At 38.1% G+C, this 19,617-nt stretch overlaps 1 protein-coding gene across 11 annotated transcripts in view; it reads right to left on the bottom strand.

Moving 5' to 3' along the window:
• WDFY3 (WD repeat and FYVE domain containing 3) overlaps positions 1 to 19,617 on the bottom strand; it is a 141,099-nt gene that overhangs the window by 65,215 nt on the left and 56,267 nt on the right. For 10 of the 11 annotated variants that reach the window (XM_090139035.1, XM_090139033.1, XM_090139032.1 and 7 more), the window contains exons 9-16: positions 18,440 to 18,606; positions 15,095 to 15,562; positions 13,636 to 13,734; positions 9,074 to 9,267; positions 6,458 to 6,915; positions 4,773 to 4,856; positions 1,867 to 2,044; positions 1,265 to 1,479 (exon numbers count right to left, since the gene is read on the bottom strand). In XM_090139035.1, coding sequence (XP_089995161.1) covers positions 1,265 to 1,479; positions 1,867 to 2,044; positions 4,773 to 4,856; positions 6,458 to 6,915; positions 9,074 to 9,267; positions 13,636 to 13,734; positions 15,095 to 15,562; positions 18,440 to 18,606 — 1,863 coding nt within the window. The remainder of the gene's footprint in view (positions 1 to 1,264; positions 1,480 to 1,866; positions 2,045 to 4,772; positions 4,857 to 6,457; positions 6,916 to 9,073; positions 9,268 to 13,635; positions 13,735 to 15,094; positions 15,563 to 18,439; positions 18,607 to 19,617) is intronic. The other variant, XM_031596716.2, reaches the window with a different exon arrangement.

Genomic DNA, 19,617 nt, shown 5'->3' with positions numbered 1-19,617 from the left:
TCAACTAATCAAAAAGGCTTTAATAAAGCAGACAACTTCTTGGCAATAAGGCCACTACATTCTTGGGGGAGAGGATCGGTATCCCTGCTGCATACTCAAAAAGCTGAGCTCACCTAGAAACCACAAGCTGACATGAAAAAGTCATCTCTGCACTGTTTCATCCATCTGTTCAGTTGCAATAGGAGGACAGCTTCAGAGCTACTAACATCTGTGCTTATAGATATCGACTGTATCTGTAGCTACAGCTATGTTATCAATATCTATGGCTTGGGGATGCTCAAGTCTCTGTGATGACAAGTGTGCACACTGAAGTGATTTTCAGTAATTCCAGATGCCACCAAAGGGAAGTGGCAAAGTGTTCTGATTGTATCTCAGCCACTTACCTACCCAAAGAGGATTAGAACATCAAATTCCTCATGCTAGGTGAGATCCAGCAAGAAACTCAAAAGCGTGACACAGCTGTGTAGGTATCAACAAATGGTTCCCAATATGCACACAATAAACTTTTCAACCTTCCTTCTCTAGCATCAGCACAGAAATATACGCAAATATTCATGCACTAACATACAGGAAGCTCAACTTTTTGACGTCGTGCTTCACAACAATAAGTAAATTCTCAATAAAGTCACTTCTTTTATTTATCCTTTCTATCTGTTCTCAGAATGCGTTACAGCAGAATCGGTCCAGAACAAGGCCAGGCAATGCCACCAAAGTTGAAGAAGAGGTCAATCAGCCCCACTCTTTCTATAAAGGCTCCATTTCTCCAGACGTTTCTGCCATCACATCCCAGTGCTTCCTTCACACACGCTGAAGGGACAAATCAAACAGCTGCCCTGAAGCTTTTCCAGTCTGGGGTATTTAAAGCTACAAAGAAACATCTAGCGACTGACTCCCTTCTGTAGCACCATCACTTTTACAATCTCTGCGTGTCCTCTTGCTGACAGCCTAGCCAGGGACTGCACAATGGATAGCCTCTCAGTATTTACAGGAAGGAAGTAAGCAACTTCAGTGCAATCTCTGTGGGGAAAAAAACACATTTCCTTCCATCATACTCCTTCTCCCTGATTCCCCATATCTCCAGGGCCACATGCTGATTAGCAGAAGCAAGACAGGCTATTTAAGGAGAAATAAAGCAGGATTCTGTGCCATCCGCTGCCACACAAGGCCGTTTATGCTCTCTAACAATCCAGGCTATTTACAGTCAGCCAGCCTCAGCACAGGCACAAGGGCCTGGCTCTGCAGGACTCAATAGTGTCGTTCTGACCTGAGCACCATGGGCTGCAATGCCTGGGAGGCCAGCCTTTCAAACATCCTCTGGAGCGGGGGATGCAGCGAATGGTCCTCATCAGCCAGAGCAGCGCTGCATCTCTGGAGAAGGCGTGCGTGGAGCCCAGCTTCACACATGACTTGCTGGTTCCTCTCCGTATGCACAAGGGACTGCAGGATGTTGGCCACTGCCAGCTGGAGGTCGAGCGCATGCTGAGATGAAACAAAAACAATGTGCAACTTCAGAAGAGACGAACTGAGAAAACCCTTATGCATAATAATCAAAGGGAAACCACCCTTGGCAATCAATACACAAAATGTCCTGTACTAAGTTGTGTGTGCACCTTGCAGGGACAATGAAAACCTGCATGACCTTCTTTTTTGAAAATAAAAGGAGTTTGAGAGAAAAAAATGAAGTCAAGCTAACACAAAATGATTTCTATCAGACCTTTCCTACATAACTATTTAATTTGATAGTTCTGCAAATCTTACAAGTTTCTTGGCAGGAAGTAAGAGTACACTGCCTCTTTCTTATATCCTGTAACCATTCTTCTACACAGTCACTCCCAAGGCAGAAGACAGCAGAGATGTTTTGCCCACCTCTGGGTGTGTAGTTGATCCAACAGAGGCCAGAAGATCCAGCATCGCAAGCATAGCACCAGGGTGAATAACAACCGCGTCAGCGCTTTGCATGGATGTAGATCCCGCTTGGAGTTTCATATCAGGTATGTTTTTCTGAGGGCAAACAGGAGGTGTTGAAACAGAATGATATGCATGCCTGCAGGGAAAAAAACAACACACCATTACAACCTCCAGCTGCTACAATCTTTGTCGAGTTTTGGAGGGGTTTTTTGTTGGTTTGGGTTTTTTGTTTTGTTGTTTTTTTAGCAGCTGCTGTAAAGTCTAACTGGTACATGGATGTTACCAGTATTCCTTTCCCTTCTCTCAGGTCAACATACCAAGCACTTTTCTCAAGCCAATTGATGCATTTTCCCACAGACAACCCAGAAGAGCCTAAATTTCTCGAGGGCACTTTAATACTGTAGGAATCTGTTCCCTAGGTGACGCACAACTTAAAGAACACAAAAGTTGCCTTTCTCATCCCTGTTCTCATCCTAGTTGCAGCAGCAGCACGCACAGGCAACCAATATTCCTGTTGAAAGGTGCATTCGTTCCAAAGAACCCATTTATCCCCAGTTTCTTTAACAAATACTTATGAAATTTGCTAGCAAACAACTGTGGGCAACTTCCAACCAACTGGCAGGAACAATGTTTATCTTGGTGCACACCCTTGCCAGCAGCCCATATGCTCTCAATCTTACAGTGACTGTTGAAGCAATCTCATTTTACATGAATCTTCTTTAGTGTACATACGTACATACATACGAAGTGTTTAAGGTATACACCTACTTGTGAGAAGAAAGAAAACATACTCCTAGATAAGAGTTTTATTGAGAATCAAGTACTGCTTGTCATTTTACAGAAAGTGAGAGCTAAAACAGGGTCTCCCCTTCTATCCCATCAGTCAAGACAATCATTTTGTCCCTCCTGCTCCCAGTGAGGAAGATGTGCCTTCAACAGAAATAATGCTCACAGACTTTCGCTGTCTCAGCCATTAGGCACTTTTCATCAGGAAGCCTTTTTTCCCTGCTGAAACAGAACACACAGGGAAGGTGACAATGGCTGCAAGTACAGTTCTGTCCTAAATATTTCAGCGGTTGCATCTTGAACACACAAACCAGCAACAAAAAGGAAGATCATTTGTGGTGAAAGCTGGAGGCACTACTTATTTTAGCCAAAGACAGGACATTATAAAACACAGCACAATCTTCCTGTACTGGACAGAAAATAGGCTGTGTAAAGAGAGCTTCAAACAAAAGCATGCCCATCAGAAAGATTACAGACAGCTCAACGGAAATTTGGCATCTGAAAGAACCCTAGGGCACTTTTTACATACAACATTCTTTTTTAAAAGATGAAATTTCTGATGCTTAGCTCCTGTGGCTAATACTTAGACCACACACAGAATAGTACAACGAATCTAAGGAAAAAAATCTGTCCGAATCAATTTTCCCAAAGATTTTTTTTTACCAACTCTTTAACCACCAAATTTCCAAACAAACTTCTCCAGCAGACTTAATGCTTTAAATACTTGGTAGATAGAAGCAGCCTTGCTTGTTTCTTTGAAAATTAAATATAATTAAGGACAGCAGAACAACTTGAAACAGTGTCGTACAGAGAAAGTCTCTTAACCTTTTCTTAACCTTTTCTCTTTCTTAAGACAGAAATTTAAATATATGCATTTTTTTTCTTGCAAAAGTCTTCCTCCCAATACCTGAAGAGGAGAACTGCCATCTCTTTGCAACATAACCCTGATAACCGCCATGTAAGTTCTAGAGGACACAGTTTAGAAATCTGATTGTATTTAGCAATGCTTTTCAGTCTAATGAAATGCATCTCTTCAAAGCACTCTTAGAGAAAACTTCCATCCTACTTTAAGCACAAATTTTACTTCTAAGTGTCCTAAATCAGCACTATCGTGTCCACCTTATTAAGTCAACTTTGAAGCTGTAATACAGTAGTACAGGAAAAGCCTAATTAAACTCCCAGTCAATACTCAGAATGATGAACAAACAAGCAGATGGCCCTTGCCTCAATCTGCCTGCCCTTTGACATTGTATGCAACAAACTGATCAGAGGAAACAGTGGAGAGCAGGCAGTTGGCTTTCTCTGTCAACAACACAGCAGAAAGCTATAACCTAAAAGCAAACATTAGTAAGCTTTGCACGCCTCTTGAAAACACCTTAACTTCCCTATACAGTTTCCCATATGGAAGTATTTACATAAAAGCAACAAAGAGTCAGTTCAAAAACACTTCCCCTAGGCAGGGAAAAGACCACAGGTCTTACAAAATCCTGCCAAACTATCGATCAAATGTTATACATCAGCAAGTCAGTGCACACTCTGCAAAAAATTAATTTACTCATGCTTATACATTATTCACATTGTCCCCCTAAGGAGGGAAAGGAAGAAGCAGGCAGTGTAAGAAGCCACTCTGACGAAGTCTAACTGTTACAAATGAGCACTCTAACAAGCCATTGACCTTCTGACTAAAAGTACCTCTTCCTGAAAAATTAATTGAGTAAAACAATTGAGGAAAAACAAATCTTGCTGCATTACATTACAGACTAGCAGAGTCTGAATTTCTCTGAACTGCTCCTGATTGTTTTTACATTTCTTAGATCACATTCTACTCTAGACCTTTTGATTTGCGACCATTAACATAACTCAAAGTAATTTGAGACTCTGGAGAAATTTTTCTCTCGTATATTAGCAGAACTAAGTACAACTCATCATGAAATACACCCTGACATTCATTTCATCCAGTAAGCATACAAGCAAAAATGGACACCTCACAGATAGTAGCAACCGAGAGAAAAATGAGAATGAAGAAACAACAGTGAGAAACCAGAAGCAAGATGAACTTCTCTTAAAAGCATCGGTACCTTTTCCTTGACAAAGCTGGCGTACCCCAAGGAGAGGGGAGAGAGGTCTCATTTGTCAGGCAAGGAGGGATCTGTTCTGCACGACTACAGACAAAACAGACAGGGGTAGGACAGAGAGGTTAGAGAAGAAACCAGAGGTCGAAAGCTTGTTAGTTTTACACAGCCATCACCAGTGAAGTCTTTATTGGACTCATTCTTCAGAATCAACACAGATGACAAAGAACGTTGCTGAGTGGCACTCATCAGGTAAATGTATGGACATGCACAGCATGGCCCTGTCTTACGGCACGGCTCCGCAGTGCTCATTCATTACTTGGTAGAGTTATCAATATGACCACATCGGCAAAATAGAGCATCTCTCAATATTAAACAGCAGAAATTGAGAAGGAAAAGTAAAGCCTAAGTTAAATCGACGTGGTTAAGACAAAATCAACATAAACTTCACAAGGACTGATGATCAGAAAATTCAAGAATGGAAAAAGCTGTGACTGAAAATGACAACAAAATAGAAACTTGAGGTAGCTTATGCTGTGGCATTAAGGAATTTACTTACCCCACTGATTCTTCATGCTCTACTGCTAGTTAGTGCTATAACTTTCTACAGCATGCACAGCACTTTCTTAACACACATTTTCCTCTCACAACCAGAATATTTTAATAATCTTTTAAAATGAGATTAAGAAATTAATTTCTGTTCTTGGTTTGTGAGGTATTTGTTTGTTTGCTGTTTTAAAAACCCAGAAAAGATTATTTGCTGCTTTGAAGGAAAATCTTTCACAAACCATGAAGTCTGGTGCTTCACCAGTCAACAACTTCAAGAACCTGACCAACCTCCAACTCTATTAATATCTCGACATATAAGATCACACCTGTAACACTTGGAAAAATCAGACTCTTACTTTGACTGTAAATCAGATGGTGCATCTTTGAATAACAGGACTAAATGCATTAAGTACCTGAGGTACACAAGCTTCAATACCCCATTTATGAAGTGGAGGGTCTATATCTTATTTTCTTGGACCTTGAATGATACATGAGAACTACCTTCAGATAAAGCAAATCTTAAATACATATTTCAATATGTTTTACTGTCACTGTGAACAATCTCAAAAGACACGTTACTTTTCATTCCTCGTATCAGGTGTCACTTAAATTCTACCTGTTTAAATCTGACATCTTCCAGATAATTATTATTACTGACAGGTTAGATAGAACTTGAAGAACATGCCTATCTGTCTAAAACAAAATAAATTTGTCATATTCTCCACTGACTTACTTTAAAATCCCATGTTTCAATGGAAAGAAGTTAAGGTGTTACACTGAAAAGCCAATTTCTCATTTGACTTAATAAACACATCAACTTCTGGACATTCTGTATGATAAAGCAATCAGGTGGTCTGTCTATCAACCAGCAGGCTGCTTAAACTCATCAAACACAATCACAAGCAATATCTCAGTTTTAATTACTGCTGTGACAAGAACATTCAACATCAGAGGGAGTGTCTCATACTCCTGAGGACACCAGTAAGCCAAGTCAATATTTGGTGAGACAGAGACATCTTACTTCTCTCACCGAATAAAGGAACAAAGAAATAGATTTAAACAGATATACAAAAGCTTGCCATGAGTACATCTGAAGGAAATTACCTTGAGAAACACCAGGGAAAAAAGAACAGAGTTCATACCTGTCAAAAGAATCTGTTGCTACCTTGTAGAGGTATATAAAAAGTTTGCTGCAATGTCTTAGCGTAGGTGACACAGAATCCAGAGCGATTAGGTCATCCTCCAACAGTCTTTGAAATAATTGTGTATTTGAAGGAAAGACATTCAATGGACTTATTTTTCTTGAGTCTGAGAAGCAGCCAAGCAATCGAACAGCATCTGCCAGTTTTTCATACTGGATCTCTGTTTTGAAGAAATGAGAGTTGGCTGGCTCATAGCGCATTGCTGCAGTCAGTGTGCAGAACACCGTGTGAAGCAGTTCAAACACTTGATTCTGGTTTACTTTCTCCCAGCCATTCTTCGGTGGTGAGCACAGAGATCTTTCCATAGCAACGAGCAAAGATGTGACATACACAAATCCACCAACTTTTCTAAATACAGTTCTGGTGCGATGGCTCTCTCTTAGCACCGACAGGAGAGCCTACCGACAAAACAAATAATCAAAATGAAGAAGAAAATAGAACAGCATTACTGATTCCTTGAAAAAAAGATAGGAGCATTTCTGTTTGATATGCAAGCAAAACTATTGTCTTTTGTCAGAACTGGGTAACTCATCAAGTCTCCAAAGACCTCTGTATTTTAAAAGTCCACATCCTCAAGAACTTACAAAATAAAAAGACAAAGGGAAGGAAATAAAGCATTATCCCTAACTTAGAAATTACACATTGAAGAAAGAAGGGGCCAAGAGAAAAGATTTAGTCGAGTCTAGAGCAGAGCCCTAAATTATCACATAATTCTCTTAGTGATAAGGCAGAGAATACAGCTGCTAGAGAAGAATCTACTCTGCCATCATACTTCACAATTTGGAAAAAGAGGCAAACAACTGTAGGTAGCTATGAGAAATCAAAATACTTAAAACCTCAAAGCACACTAATACAGGCTGCAGTAATCCACAATGCATAAGCTTCTCGACAAAGCATTGCCAGCACTCAAAACTAAACAGCAATAATAAGTAAATAGTAAGAAAAGTATTAGATTTAATCTTTCTCTACTTAGAAATCCATAAATATTTGAGCTGAATGAAACATGGCTTTAAAAAAATTGCCCCAAAACAAACCTCAGAGAGAAACAATTATGCAGAAAATATTACTGATTGAAGGAAATACAAATATACAGCACAAACAGTGGAAACAATGTGGATCTCAATATCACAGAATAACACCCAAACTTCTGTGAAACGGGGAACTCAGTGATGATGTGACTCCCACACTACCTAAAAAAAGAAGCTGTCACAGGAAGTTTGACCCACTTGTGAATAAACAAAATAGAGGGAAAAAAAAATATCTCCATATCTAGTGTCACAGGCAGCAGGAAACTGTCACTGTTCCAGAAAAAAATAGAGCACAAAAATAAAGTAAATCTTCCATCACTGACTGCTCATTTCTTCATTATCACACTGTTTTGATGCACTCAAAGGATGGACAGTGAAACAGACTGTTTTACTCTTTCAAGGGCAATATCTCATTTCCTGCCAAACCTGGATCAAATTTATGGGACGTACCACTGCAACAGTCTCAGTTGTCAATTCCACACCAAAACAGCGCAAATGGAGGCAAATACAAGAGGTCAGACAAAGAGGACAAGAACCTTGACTTACCATAGTATTACCTATTGTTGTAACTTTTCTCTGCCTTTGAGTGACATGAATTAGATACACTTAAAACTAGAAGATGCCGACAGACAAAATACACTAACTGAATCGTTTTGTTATTAGCTTTCCCCTTTCTCTTTTAGAATAACATATGGCTGCTCATCTGTCAGAGGAATACTACAGCTCCTTCTAACAAGGATGAACCTAAATGTCTGCCAATTCTCTCGAGTAACACTCTTGTTTACCCAATACTACTTGCCTAGCTTTTCTAGCCTAACATAACAGTACTATGTCTATTTTCAAAATAATATTAGCTATTCTGAACAGAAATTGTGGGTTTAGATTAGCAGCCAAAAAGCTTGTAAGAAATAACAGTAGACAGTCTTCTTCCTCCACTGCCAGGCTTCTTTTGCAATATTTCTAGTTTTGCTTAAGGAAGCAATTTTTGGTGGTTTTTTTTTGTTTGTTTGTTTGGGTTTGTTTGTTGTTTTTTTTTCCCCCTCATATAGACTTCTATTCTGTGGATACTAACATTTACATTGACACATTCAACTTTTAGAACTAACATACTGTGTTATATTTTAAAACAAGCATGTCCCAAGACAACACAAGCCAGTGCTGAAAATACACTTGTGTGTACATGCTTGATTTTTTTCCTATGTACTCTCAAAACATTTAACTAAATAATACTCTGCAGGGAAGATTATCATAGCTGTACAATCTCATCCCCTAAGGCTGATGGTACTAAAAACAAAATCACTCACTAGTTTTCATCTCTGTGATTCTGAAACCTGTCGTGGATGGACAGAAAAAAATAAAAGCATCAAATATACTAATTTCAATATATATATTCAGTATTCAATATATATATTTCAGTATATATATATATACTCCACAGACAATATACATGAAATCCCTTACTCAGAGTATTTTTTAAAAATTATAGATGAATGTCTTAAGAGGGAGTCCTAAGCAGTACTTCATTTACCCTTAAGATGTCCGTTTTCAGCTGCAGTTCTGTAGGTGGAGCAGAGTGCATCAGTCCCAGCAAAGTGCCCATATCATCTTCCCCACTAGGTGATAACACCAACTGCTGGATGATCATCAGAGCATGCTGTCGGCACTGTGGATACTTCACAATGTTGTGCACACATCTTGCACCACCAAACTCCCTGAAAATACCTATGCAGATTGGGGGGAGGGATGGGAAGGTTGTAAGGGTAGCAGCATGGGTAATAAAAAAAATAATATATAATCAGTGACAAATAACAACAAAGAAAACACAAAGACATTTCGATTCACTTCTAAAGATTGGATGACAGGGTTTTAGCTGTATGGATGCTTCATGACTTGTACTAGTACTTGCCTCTCACAACAAACAAAATAGAACTCCTCTTCAAATGTTTTCCATCAAAGGTGTTGAATATAAGGGGGCTGTTCTACAAGTCTCCTCAATAATTCAGCTACTTCAACAAATGTTATTCTTCTTGTGATACAGGTGAAAGAGTCGACTAAAACTAAAAGATGGAACAAAAGCTGCACCTTTAATGAAGACTATCAGCTGTTTTCATTAAGAATCGCACTTATTACTCTGGAGTAATTTGTTTCGTTGACAAAAACATAACTGAGCTGCTGGACAAGAGCAGCCAGCTATAAGCACTGATCTGCTCTGTCCACAAGAACTGCGAGATAATACACAAGCTTTCTTTTGCCAAGATTCATCTCTGCAGCAATAAAGCTTAAACAATTAACTGTTCTCAAACTTACTGGATATATAGAACACATGCAATATTAATTGAAAATTGTCCTAAAACCTCCCATCTCTGGAAACAGGCCACTGTGCTCACATCCCTGTCCTACAGCACAAACAGGGATTCCAACTTTTCTCAGAGTTGGTCTCTTCCCTCTTCCTATACAGCTCTGTCACACATCTGAGCTTGGAGCAAAAGACCAAAATACAGCCTTCAGCCTCTGCAGTCCTTACAAAAAACCTCTGTGGTTCCATGCCACAGCTCTGACATGTCTTAATTCTGTCTAATGAGAAAACCCAAGCTGAGCAATAAATGTTCAAGCTTATAATGGATTAATATGATTTACCTGTAATCTGCACTAATTCTCTGACATTCTTATTTTAGCCTAGTTGGTCTACTCTTCAATCACCATTCAAAAGAGTCCAACAACACTTTTTCCCCTCTCCCCTGACAGGATAACTAGCTTGTGCTGTTGTGCCCTTGTACCCATCATGTTATGTACCTCAACTTCAGTAAAGTTTCTGGCAGTATTTTCCCTTTCCACAGCATCTGCATAAACAGCCTGGCACAACAGTCTAAATGCAATCATGACAGACTAAATACAGAACTAATTGAAACAGCAATTCAGAGTAATGTCTGCTTCTCGACTGTGCCCTTCTGATTTGACAAAGAACACGCCACCCAGCTTGAATGCTGTGAATAATGCCTTTACTGATATAAGAATGAGCATATTTAGCAAGTATGTGGATAAAGTTGAGTTGGCAGATGTAAAAATCCAGTGTTGTGGACAAAATTCAAGAGTCAGCTCTAAAAAAAAAAAAAAGCATAGCAATGAAATGGCTTAGACAACAGTGGAGATTTCAGAGGATTAGAAACTTACCATGAGGTAACTATGTTTAAATAGCACATGGGGAAAAAAAAGCAAATTAATATCATAGAACATTAACAATGATGCACTAGCAATGATGCACCCAAGACATAAGACAAAGATAGAAGTCATCCGGCATACACGTAGTTGTTTTAAAAACAATAGCTATCTGCTGTTGACTTCCAAGAGTGCTGGCAATGGGACAGATGACAAGAAGAAGACTTTAGCTTAACTCACAACAGAGAACACACTGTATATGAGGAAAAACAGAAGTAAGTCATTAAGACCATAGAGGGAGGAAAGCTATACAGAAGCCTGGTGTTCTTCAGTAGCTACACAAAACATCTACTCAGAATGACCTATACATAGGTTCAGCACACAGCACACAGACAGACTATATAACATCATACTCTTTCTTAAGTACCACTACATTTGTTCAATTTCAATAACTCATTCAGAAAATACCTAGATAGTATCTTTCTTTCCTCCAGAGTGCACTAAGATGCAGTTACTTTTCTACCCTGAATCTCAGCTGTTACTCCCAACTACAACTTTTGTTAGAATCTTTCAGAATCTGCAGTGCTATAATTCCTTGCTGCTAGCGAAATGAGACATGTTGGCACCCAGTTCTTGGCCTCTAGCAGAAAGAGGAGTTGTCTTCCACTTGCTTTCACTGATAACAGACATTTTTGCCCTACTCAGGCAAGATTTAAACTCCTCTGAAGGATTTGAATGACAACACAGAATTAACGTATTAAAGCATTTTTACCTACAAGGCAAAGAAACACTATCTACCAGAACTGCATTAGTCAAAAGCTCGAGGAAAGAGCTTTTCAATGAACGAGTACACTCCCACAAAACAGGAAAAACATCAAAAAACAAAGGAAAAAAAAACAAATGAAACTTCTTTTTTCCTGTAGGAAAAAAGCCTCTGTGTTCTGATTCAGTCCCCAGCAGGGCATGCAAGTGATAAAAGAAATCAGTTTTCCAAGTAAAGTTGTGATATGTTTTTGCATGCTATTAGTACTTCGGCACATGAACTTGCTTCTTAGTGTTATTGCCAGAAAAGACCATGGGTTTCAGATGAGAACAAGTACCTTCTCCACTCTTCTGTAGGAAAGGAGAAGAGATACAGTCAATTTTCCCTTGCTTTTTCTTAAAAGAGAACACTTCTCCCCAGTATATCCTCCTTAACCTGGAGGGAAGCCCTAAACTCCTAACTAGAGCTGCAGACTCCTTCAGCGAATCCTTATACCTAGTGGCAATAGGCTCATCCATATGACGGCTCTTGTCAATCCCTTAAAATTACTCTCATCTGTGGATTACAGGCAGAAAGCTATCACTTTACACCAGCTCTCCTGCACTTAAGAACACCTTTTTCGTCCAGTATTCCCTTGAGTTAATAAAGAGACAGCCATCAACTCAATGGAAATTCTTTCAGCAAGCCACTCTGCTTTCCATGACCATCTTGTTGAATCTAAGAAATAAAGCAGAGGGGCAGATAGAAAGTACATTAATTGCCAAAGGCAAAAGGACAAAATTGTTTTAGAAACCTTGAGGTAGTATAATCTTGCAAAATGTGAAAGGCATAAACTTGAAGATGTACTCCAGTCAGACTCATTCCCTGTTGATTCCCTCTTCCTTTTTTCATTTATTTTTCATCTAGAAGCAACTCACTTTTGTAAATATTACCCCTGAAACAGATATACACATTTCAATTCTCTTTTAGAGCCAACTGCTTTCAAATTTGTACTGCTTTCAAATTTGCTTTTATTGAGAAAAACTACACAGAAGTATGAATGTACTCATCTATATAAAGACGACCACTGCAGGAGAAAAATTTAAAAACAGCAAAACTTTTTTTTTTTAAACAGAAGTTTGTTCAGCAAAGTACTCCAATTTGTCCAAAAGTTGTTGAACATTGAATCTGTATTTAGAGAAAACATTCTGCTTAATCAACAACAGAAAATAAAAAAGTTAGAAGCTTTCTGCCATTAGGCCAGGAGCTATGTTTATACAATGAGCCAGTTGAGCTGGACAGTTGTAAGATTTCATTCTTAGACATTTGTCACGGATTCTAACCTCTCACATTGAACTGAAAACAGGAACAAAACCAGAAGGGAGTAAGCAGCAGTCAGAATAGAGAAAACTAAAGAAGAAATGGGAGAAAAAGGCCTCTGTGGCCAGAAACTTCGTTTCTCCAAGGTTTTGTCCTTTTCCTCCCCTCGTCTTCTTCCTCTCATAAAGCAAAGCAAAAGGTTGCAATAACACCTATCACTTTTTCAGTTGCTTTAAGTTCCCAGAGACAATTTGTACTAATGTGAAATAAACATTTTCTTTTTTGATGTTGCTCTTTGTAAGATAAGGAAATAACGTACAGTGTAATCTGCCTCATTCAGAAAAATAGACACTTGTAACTGAGACCTACTTGTAGGTACTGATTAGGAAGGAATATACCTTCAAAAAAAGAAAACATCTTACACTATAGATGGCACATATTTCTAAATCAAATTTCAGTAGACATAACATTGTCAACAGAAAATTAGATGTCTAATTACGCGCTTACATTCGTGGTAAGAAAACCAGTGCTACAAGCCCTACTACAGATGACTGCAGTAATGTTTGAGGAGAAATGGATGTGTGTGGTTCTTTTTAAGTAAAAAATTGCCAAGAATATCAACTAAAACCAACCAACTAAAAAAACAAAAACAAAAACAAAACTTAAATTCCTTTATTTTATGTACTCCAGGTTATGCTACTGATTTTCTCTTATGGAAGAAAACTTGGCAAGAAAGAAAAAGGATATTTCGCTGTGTTTAATTGCCTGAAGATAGAAAATCAGGACTACTTTGTCTTTAGGCAAATTTCTCAATTGCATTATTATAAGTGCTTTGCTTTTATAACTGCTTTGCCAATGGTCTTTCTACTTACCTGCATTTGTGTTTGAGCCTTGTAGTAGAACCGTCAGGGTCTCCATAACCAACAGAGCCAACTGCTTTTGGTCCTCAAATGAACTGTTTCTTGAATCCCCTAAAAATAATTGCAGAAGTAGAGATATTGTAAAAATAAAAATTAAAAAAAAAAAAAAAGACTCTTTGCTAAGATGCTTCTTGATTTTTTCCACTTTTGAAAAAGAAATTTGCTTTGAATTTCTTTATTTCCCCAGAGAAAACAAACATTAGTTTGTTTTCAAAGCAAATTTCAAAGCAAGTAAGATTTAGTCTGCCTGAGCATCCACAGGAAAGCTTAATTATGAAATGTGTGAAAATGCCATTTATAAAACCAAGAATTTTAACAGAAGCTTTTGAGCTCTGTGAGCTCAGTGCCTGACAGTGCAGCTGTGTGTGTTGTTTCATATCCCCAAATATCGTTTCTTCAAGTCACAATGCCACATCATTGATGAAAACCAACAGGATCTGCTTTGTTCTCTAAATACTCAGAAAGAGAAATTCCACACAAAAGCACAAAACTACATCTACCTAAGTAATACAAATGTGTTGATGTGACAGGTGTAACAGATGAACCTACACTGCATATGGTATTTTAAGCACAGCATAACATTCCAGAAAAGAAGAATGATTAATAAGCTGCAAGGTGGAACATGAGGGCAACATCCAACAAGGCAGCACTCTGATCAGATGTCATCTTCATCCATTTATAGAGAAGCACTTCAGAAATTACATGCTCTCCAACAAAAGTTTCTGGCAATGTAGGTTTTTACACATAACCAACTGATTCACCAGCAAAGCTTCATACTATAAACCCAGGTAAATCAGTCAACAATTACACATAGAAGTGTCACTGACACATGCTAACTCTATTGCTGTTTGAGTAAAAAATATATTAAAAAGCATGCAAATATGGTTTGTACTTGCCAAGCAGCTAGTGACTTAACTCTGAGATTTCTAAATTGGGACATGAAAACACTTATACATAATTTTTTTTGTAATGTTCTTATTAGAATATAGACCTAACATCTTTTAAAAAAAAAGTCAGTAAACTTAAATACATAACTCCATAAAGAGCTTTACAGCACTCCTAGCAGGCCAGTCAAGAGAACTAGGGTGAAGCTCAGGAGAAATGGGCAGGCTATGTATTGTTTCTTCACTCTTTCTTTTGATGTACAGTAACTTTAACATTAAAAACAATACATCGAAAGTTTTTGAAAAAGTAAATTATGAACTCTTACTTTGATTTTCTGAGATTGCCTTGTGAAGGACAGAAAGGAAGAGGGAACCCCAGTGTGTTTATAGGATGGCACAGAAATACCTGCTAGAACTCTGCCCTTAAGATCCACATTCCAACTTTCTTTGTTTTCCTCATATTCCTTATCCTCCAACATTCCCAGCCAAAAATACATGCATTAGTAAAATGGAAGACCACACACTACCTTGATCATTCAAAGCCTGAGTGGGATCTTTCAGAAGGGCTGCATATTTATGAAGAAGATTTACCATCACCTCCAAAAGCCCCACCTCCCTGAAGACATCCTTAAAGATGTAGTCATGACGGGTGAATTTCAGGAGCGTCTTCATGGCAATGATGCTACAGTGATAAGAAGTGCTGGATTTTAAAAGGATGCTCACACTGATCAGTTCTTTACAGGGTATGTAATTCAAGCTGAAGACAACAAATTCCAGCATCTCAAAGTATTTGGTCTGCACTTCTGGAAGTTTAGAAATTTTCTCTGCAAACTGAGACAACGTGTGCTGTGATTCCAAAACGAAGTAATTGGCATTGTCCGCCATATAAATATTCGTGATGCCATCAAGGATAATTTGTGCTAGATAGCTAGTTTTTGCTTTCAAAAATGCATTCTGAAGGACGGAAAATGCTTGAATATTCCTCACGCTGTGACCTAAATTAGAAAACAAAGCGGGATGGGAAGAAAAAAGTGAAAGTTCTTGATTGTCTCAATGAGTACACTTACTAATAACATTCCATGCATTCTAATAAGCGTGGTTAAAATAACATTCGTTACTTTTTAAATCAAAATGGGCTCTTCAAAGAAGCCTTTGCATAACCGATTATATTGCAAACCCTATGATTTACTACTCTTTCAAATGACGTCTTTGTAAGCAAGTGTTTACACATGCAGCTAAATGAATGATAGTTTCTTCCAAATGGGGAAGTAAGGTGACCTATTTTTAAAGTTTGCAAGGGGATACAGTTCTAGAGAAAAAAAATAAAGCCTGCATATCATCTATCTGGTGTGCAAGAAAACATTACAGAAGCAGTAAAACGTTCTGCACTCTGGAATACTGAAGACTACTACATCCTTCACAAGTTTTGGGTAGGCTAAGTTTAGAAGAACATGCATCTGATCACCTTCACTTAATAGAGCAATAAGCAATGACAAAGCCTTATCAGTTGAGTTCAAAGCTAAACAGCATGCATGGCCTCTGAGTTATCACACTCCATTCACTCTTTGGAAATTCTGTGTGATAAAAGAGAGCTAAGTGCAGAGAAACTCCAGAGGGCTGCAGATGGCCTGTCTTCAACAGAGAGCATGCTCTTGCTCAGTTCTGCATAGAATTTTACACGAATAATCATACCAGTATCAGATGATGGCATTGGGGTGGCTTTTGGGAATCAGCCTGTGAATAAGAAAGCTTTGGCAAGGTCCATTACCATCAATAATCAGGAAATTAAAACAAATGGAAGAATTTGTGCTAATACTACTGCTACAGTATGCTTTACACAAAGACTTCCCATCTCTAAAAGCTAGGTCAAACTTCTTTTAAGTGCCATAAATTTCAATCAGATCTCATTCATTTAGCCAAAGACCGCCTCGCTTATGTGTTCCTGTGGCACCAATGATTTTCAATGGACAGTGTAGATATTACCCTAGCAGAAAGTCACCTCAAAGCTCAATGTAGTAACTTTTACAAGGATAGTACAACTCATAGTGGTCCAATCCCACTGTGTAAGAATCACCTCATGATAAATATCCTTTGGAAAAAAAAATACAAGTATAAAAGAAAATCAGAACACTCTAACAATAAAACCTTACCTCCAAACAAGCTAAAAGTAAACCATTAAAATGATTTCCAAACCTTTTGTAAAAGAAGAATCTTGATTTGTTGTGTATGCTCTGTGGAGTATTACTGTCTCCATCTTTTACAAACTCAGCTGTCCAATTTAAAAGAAAACTAAATTACCTCAATGTCTAACCTGACTACCTTCCCTGCTGTATTCCTCCAGACAGGAACAAGAAATTTCCTTGAAAAGTTGCATGCAACAGTTTCACTTACTGGAAGAATATTCACAGTAAATTGCAAGTCATATTCGATTCATTTCTAAAAGAAGGTGTTCTGCATGCTTTCTTTGAAATTAAAAATGTTGGAAAGTGGATGGAGTTCAATAAACATGAAAGAAACATAGGCAGTGGCAGTGACAGACACAACTGGTTATGTTCTAATTGAGTATAAACAGTTGTTTCAGGCAATCAAGCAGATTAATGCATTATCTTTGATTGTTACAAGCACCCCTGAAGAAACCAAATCTTCAGCAGCTCTACAGAGTTCAAAACCTAAAAAGATTTAAATAAAAGCAATTAAGGAAATGTGTTAATACGTTCTCCACAGATAACTCATCAACAGAGCTGAGAAATAAAAGGAACAGACAGATGTCATGACAAACATGATAAAATGAAATATGAGGTGGGATTTTTTTGAGAACGTAAGAGACAATGGGTTCTTATGTTACTATCTCATCAACACTGATTAGCTCAGGCAAAAAATCAGTGTTATTACCAGAACGTGAATAAACTTAACTCTGCCTATATCATCTTTTCCTGTTTATTGCAAAGGGAAAACAGATTCCATGAATAATGAACTTTCTCAACACCAGAAAAGTGATTGTCCAAAGTGATTAGATACAGAGAAATAGTCAAAGTAAATCCATTAGAATACCAATCTATAAAGATCACCCTATCATATCACAAAACCTTTGCAAATATCTCCAACGTTACTAAAACCAGAGAGAAGCCCAAGAAGCAAGCTAGCTCCACAGTTACCTGCTAAACTCCACAGTCCTTTTCTTACATACAAAATCAAACTGCATTTTAAGTGTGTAGAATCAAAATTCTGTTTTTATAAAAATATTTCCCCTGCAAATTTTCTCAGCCTTAGATCCGTATCATAATTCACTGTGGCTGCAAGCACACCACAGGTTTCACCACTCCCATTCTGAATGCTCATTGGTGATGAAACAACAACAGCTCACAAGATGGCTTTTGTCAGCTTTAGCAAGTGTAACAGAAAGCAAATCTCCACAATTAAAACAAAAAGCAAAAACAAAACAAAACAGAAACAAAACAAAACAAAACAACAATAACAAACCACCATCAAAGCACCCTTCAGTAAGTTCTAAGTTTTGTGAGGTCAGATTAAACACTATAAATCAAATCCGTGCATCTTCCCATACCGATAATCCCTCAAAACATCCAAACAGAAATCACGGGCTTCCTGCAGATGTTTGACTTGCCCTATAATACTAAACAAACAAAAACAAAACAAAAAACAGAAAAACCCACAAAACTGTACATTTAGTTTTTTTAACTATTAAATCCAAAGAAAAAGGACCTCTAGGACAAGATAACCAAGGGTTTCAATAAGCAATCTTAGTAAAAGAACTTATCCTCAATAGCAAACAGTTTGCATAGTACACAGCTTCTCTGCATTTTATTGTTTACATTTTAAAACATAGAGTGAAGAAGGGAAAAGACACACACCTTTGCCTGCAGGCTGCGGCACTGCAAATCCAGGTAGCAGGAAAGGTACCCCAGTGGTAACACCAGCTGGTTTCAATTCATTTACACCATATGTTGTTAAGGAAGTAATCAAATTAACCAAGTCCTTCAAAGCATCCTTTGATTCAGCCTCTTTTGCCTGTTCTAATCTAAAGGATATAAAAACAACAGAAGACTATGTTAGCACAAGTTCATTTCAACTCAAATCACTGTCATCAATGACTTCTTTCATTTTTCTGTTAACTTAGAGAATAACCTCAAATACCCTGTACGTTATTTCACACGTTCGCCATTCACATTTCTAACCATTCAGTCAGTCAAACTTTAATGGATTTATGACAGCATACATTTATTTCACTTAGAAATTCACTTCATAAATCTTGCCATGAACTCAACAGCCTGCTAGAAAGCTGCACAGATATTAGAAATTATTTCTAAATTACTCAGAAGGCCAGTTGTATCCTGCATAAAAAGAGGAGTGGCAGCAAGGCAAGAGAGGTGAGGGGAGAGACCTTCTCTCTCTGCTCTGTTCTAGTGAGGCCCCATCTGGAGTATTCTATTCAAGACTGGGGCCCCCAGTACAGGAAGAATGCAAAGCAGTTGAAATGAGTCCAGAGGAGGGTCAAAAAAATGATCAGAGGGCTGGAGCACCTCTCCTATAGAGACAGGTTGAGAGAGCTGGGCTTGTTCAGCCCAGAGAAGAAAAGGCTCTGGGGAGAAACCTCATTGTGGCCTTCCAGTTCTTGAAGGGAGCTGGTGGCTGGCAACTAGTCCACAGCAGGGACACTGTAACTAGAGGGGTTTTAAGGTCCCTTCCAACCCTAACCATTCTATGACAAATGCTCTTATGAATAGGAAGCTGATAGACAAATACCTAGATAGTCTGTCAGTAAATAAACCTGCACTTAATCTACTGTGGGACATTCATAGCTGATAATTTGTGTTAAGGAAATAGTCTTATTAGAAACAGAATACCTAGAAGTGCACAGTCAAGTATCTTTTTCAGAACTACAGATTCTTATAGAAATCCTGCAGAGTGGAAATTGTCACATCTAATTCTAATCACCACTTACTGATAGTAATTCAGTCAAGGAAAATTTTAAAAAAAAAAAGAAGAAGAAGAAGAAAAAAAACCACAAACCATTAAAACCCAGATTATT

The sequence above is a fragment of the Phasianus colchicus genome, chromosome 4 (assembly GCF_987193195.1).
Source record: "Phasianus colchicus chromosome 4, bPhaCol1.hap1.1, whole genome shotgun sequence".
NCBI classification, from domain to species: Eukaryota; Metazoa; Chordata; class Aves; order Galliformes; family Phasianidae; genus Phasianus; species Phasianus colchicus.
The sequence above is the reverse complement of the archived record's forward strand: the minus strand, read 5'-3'. Positions and strand labels throughout refer to the sequence as shown.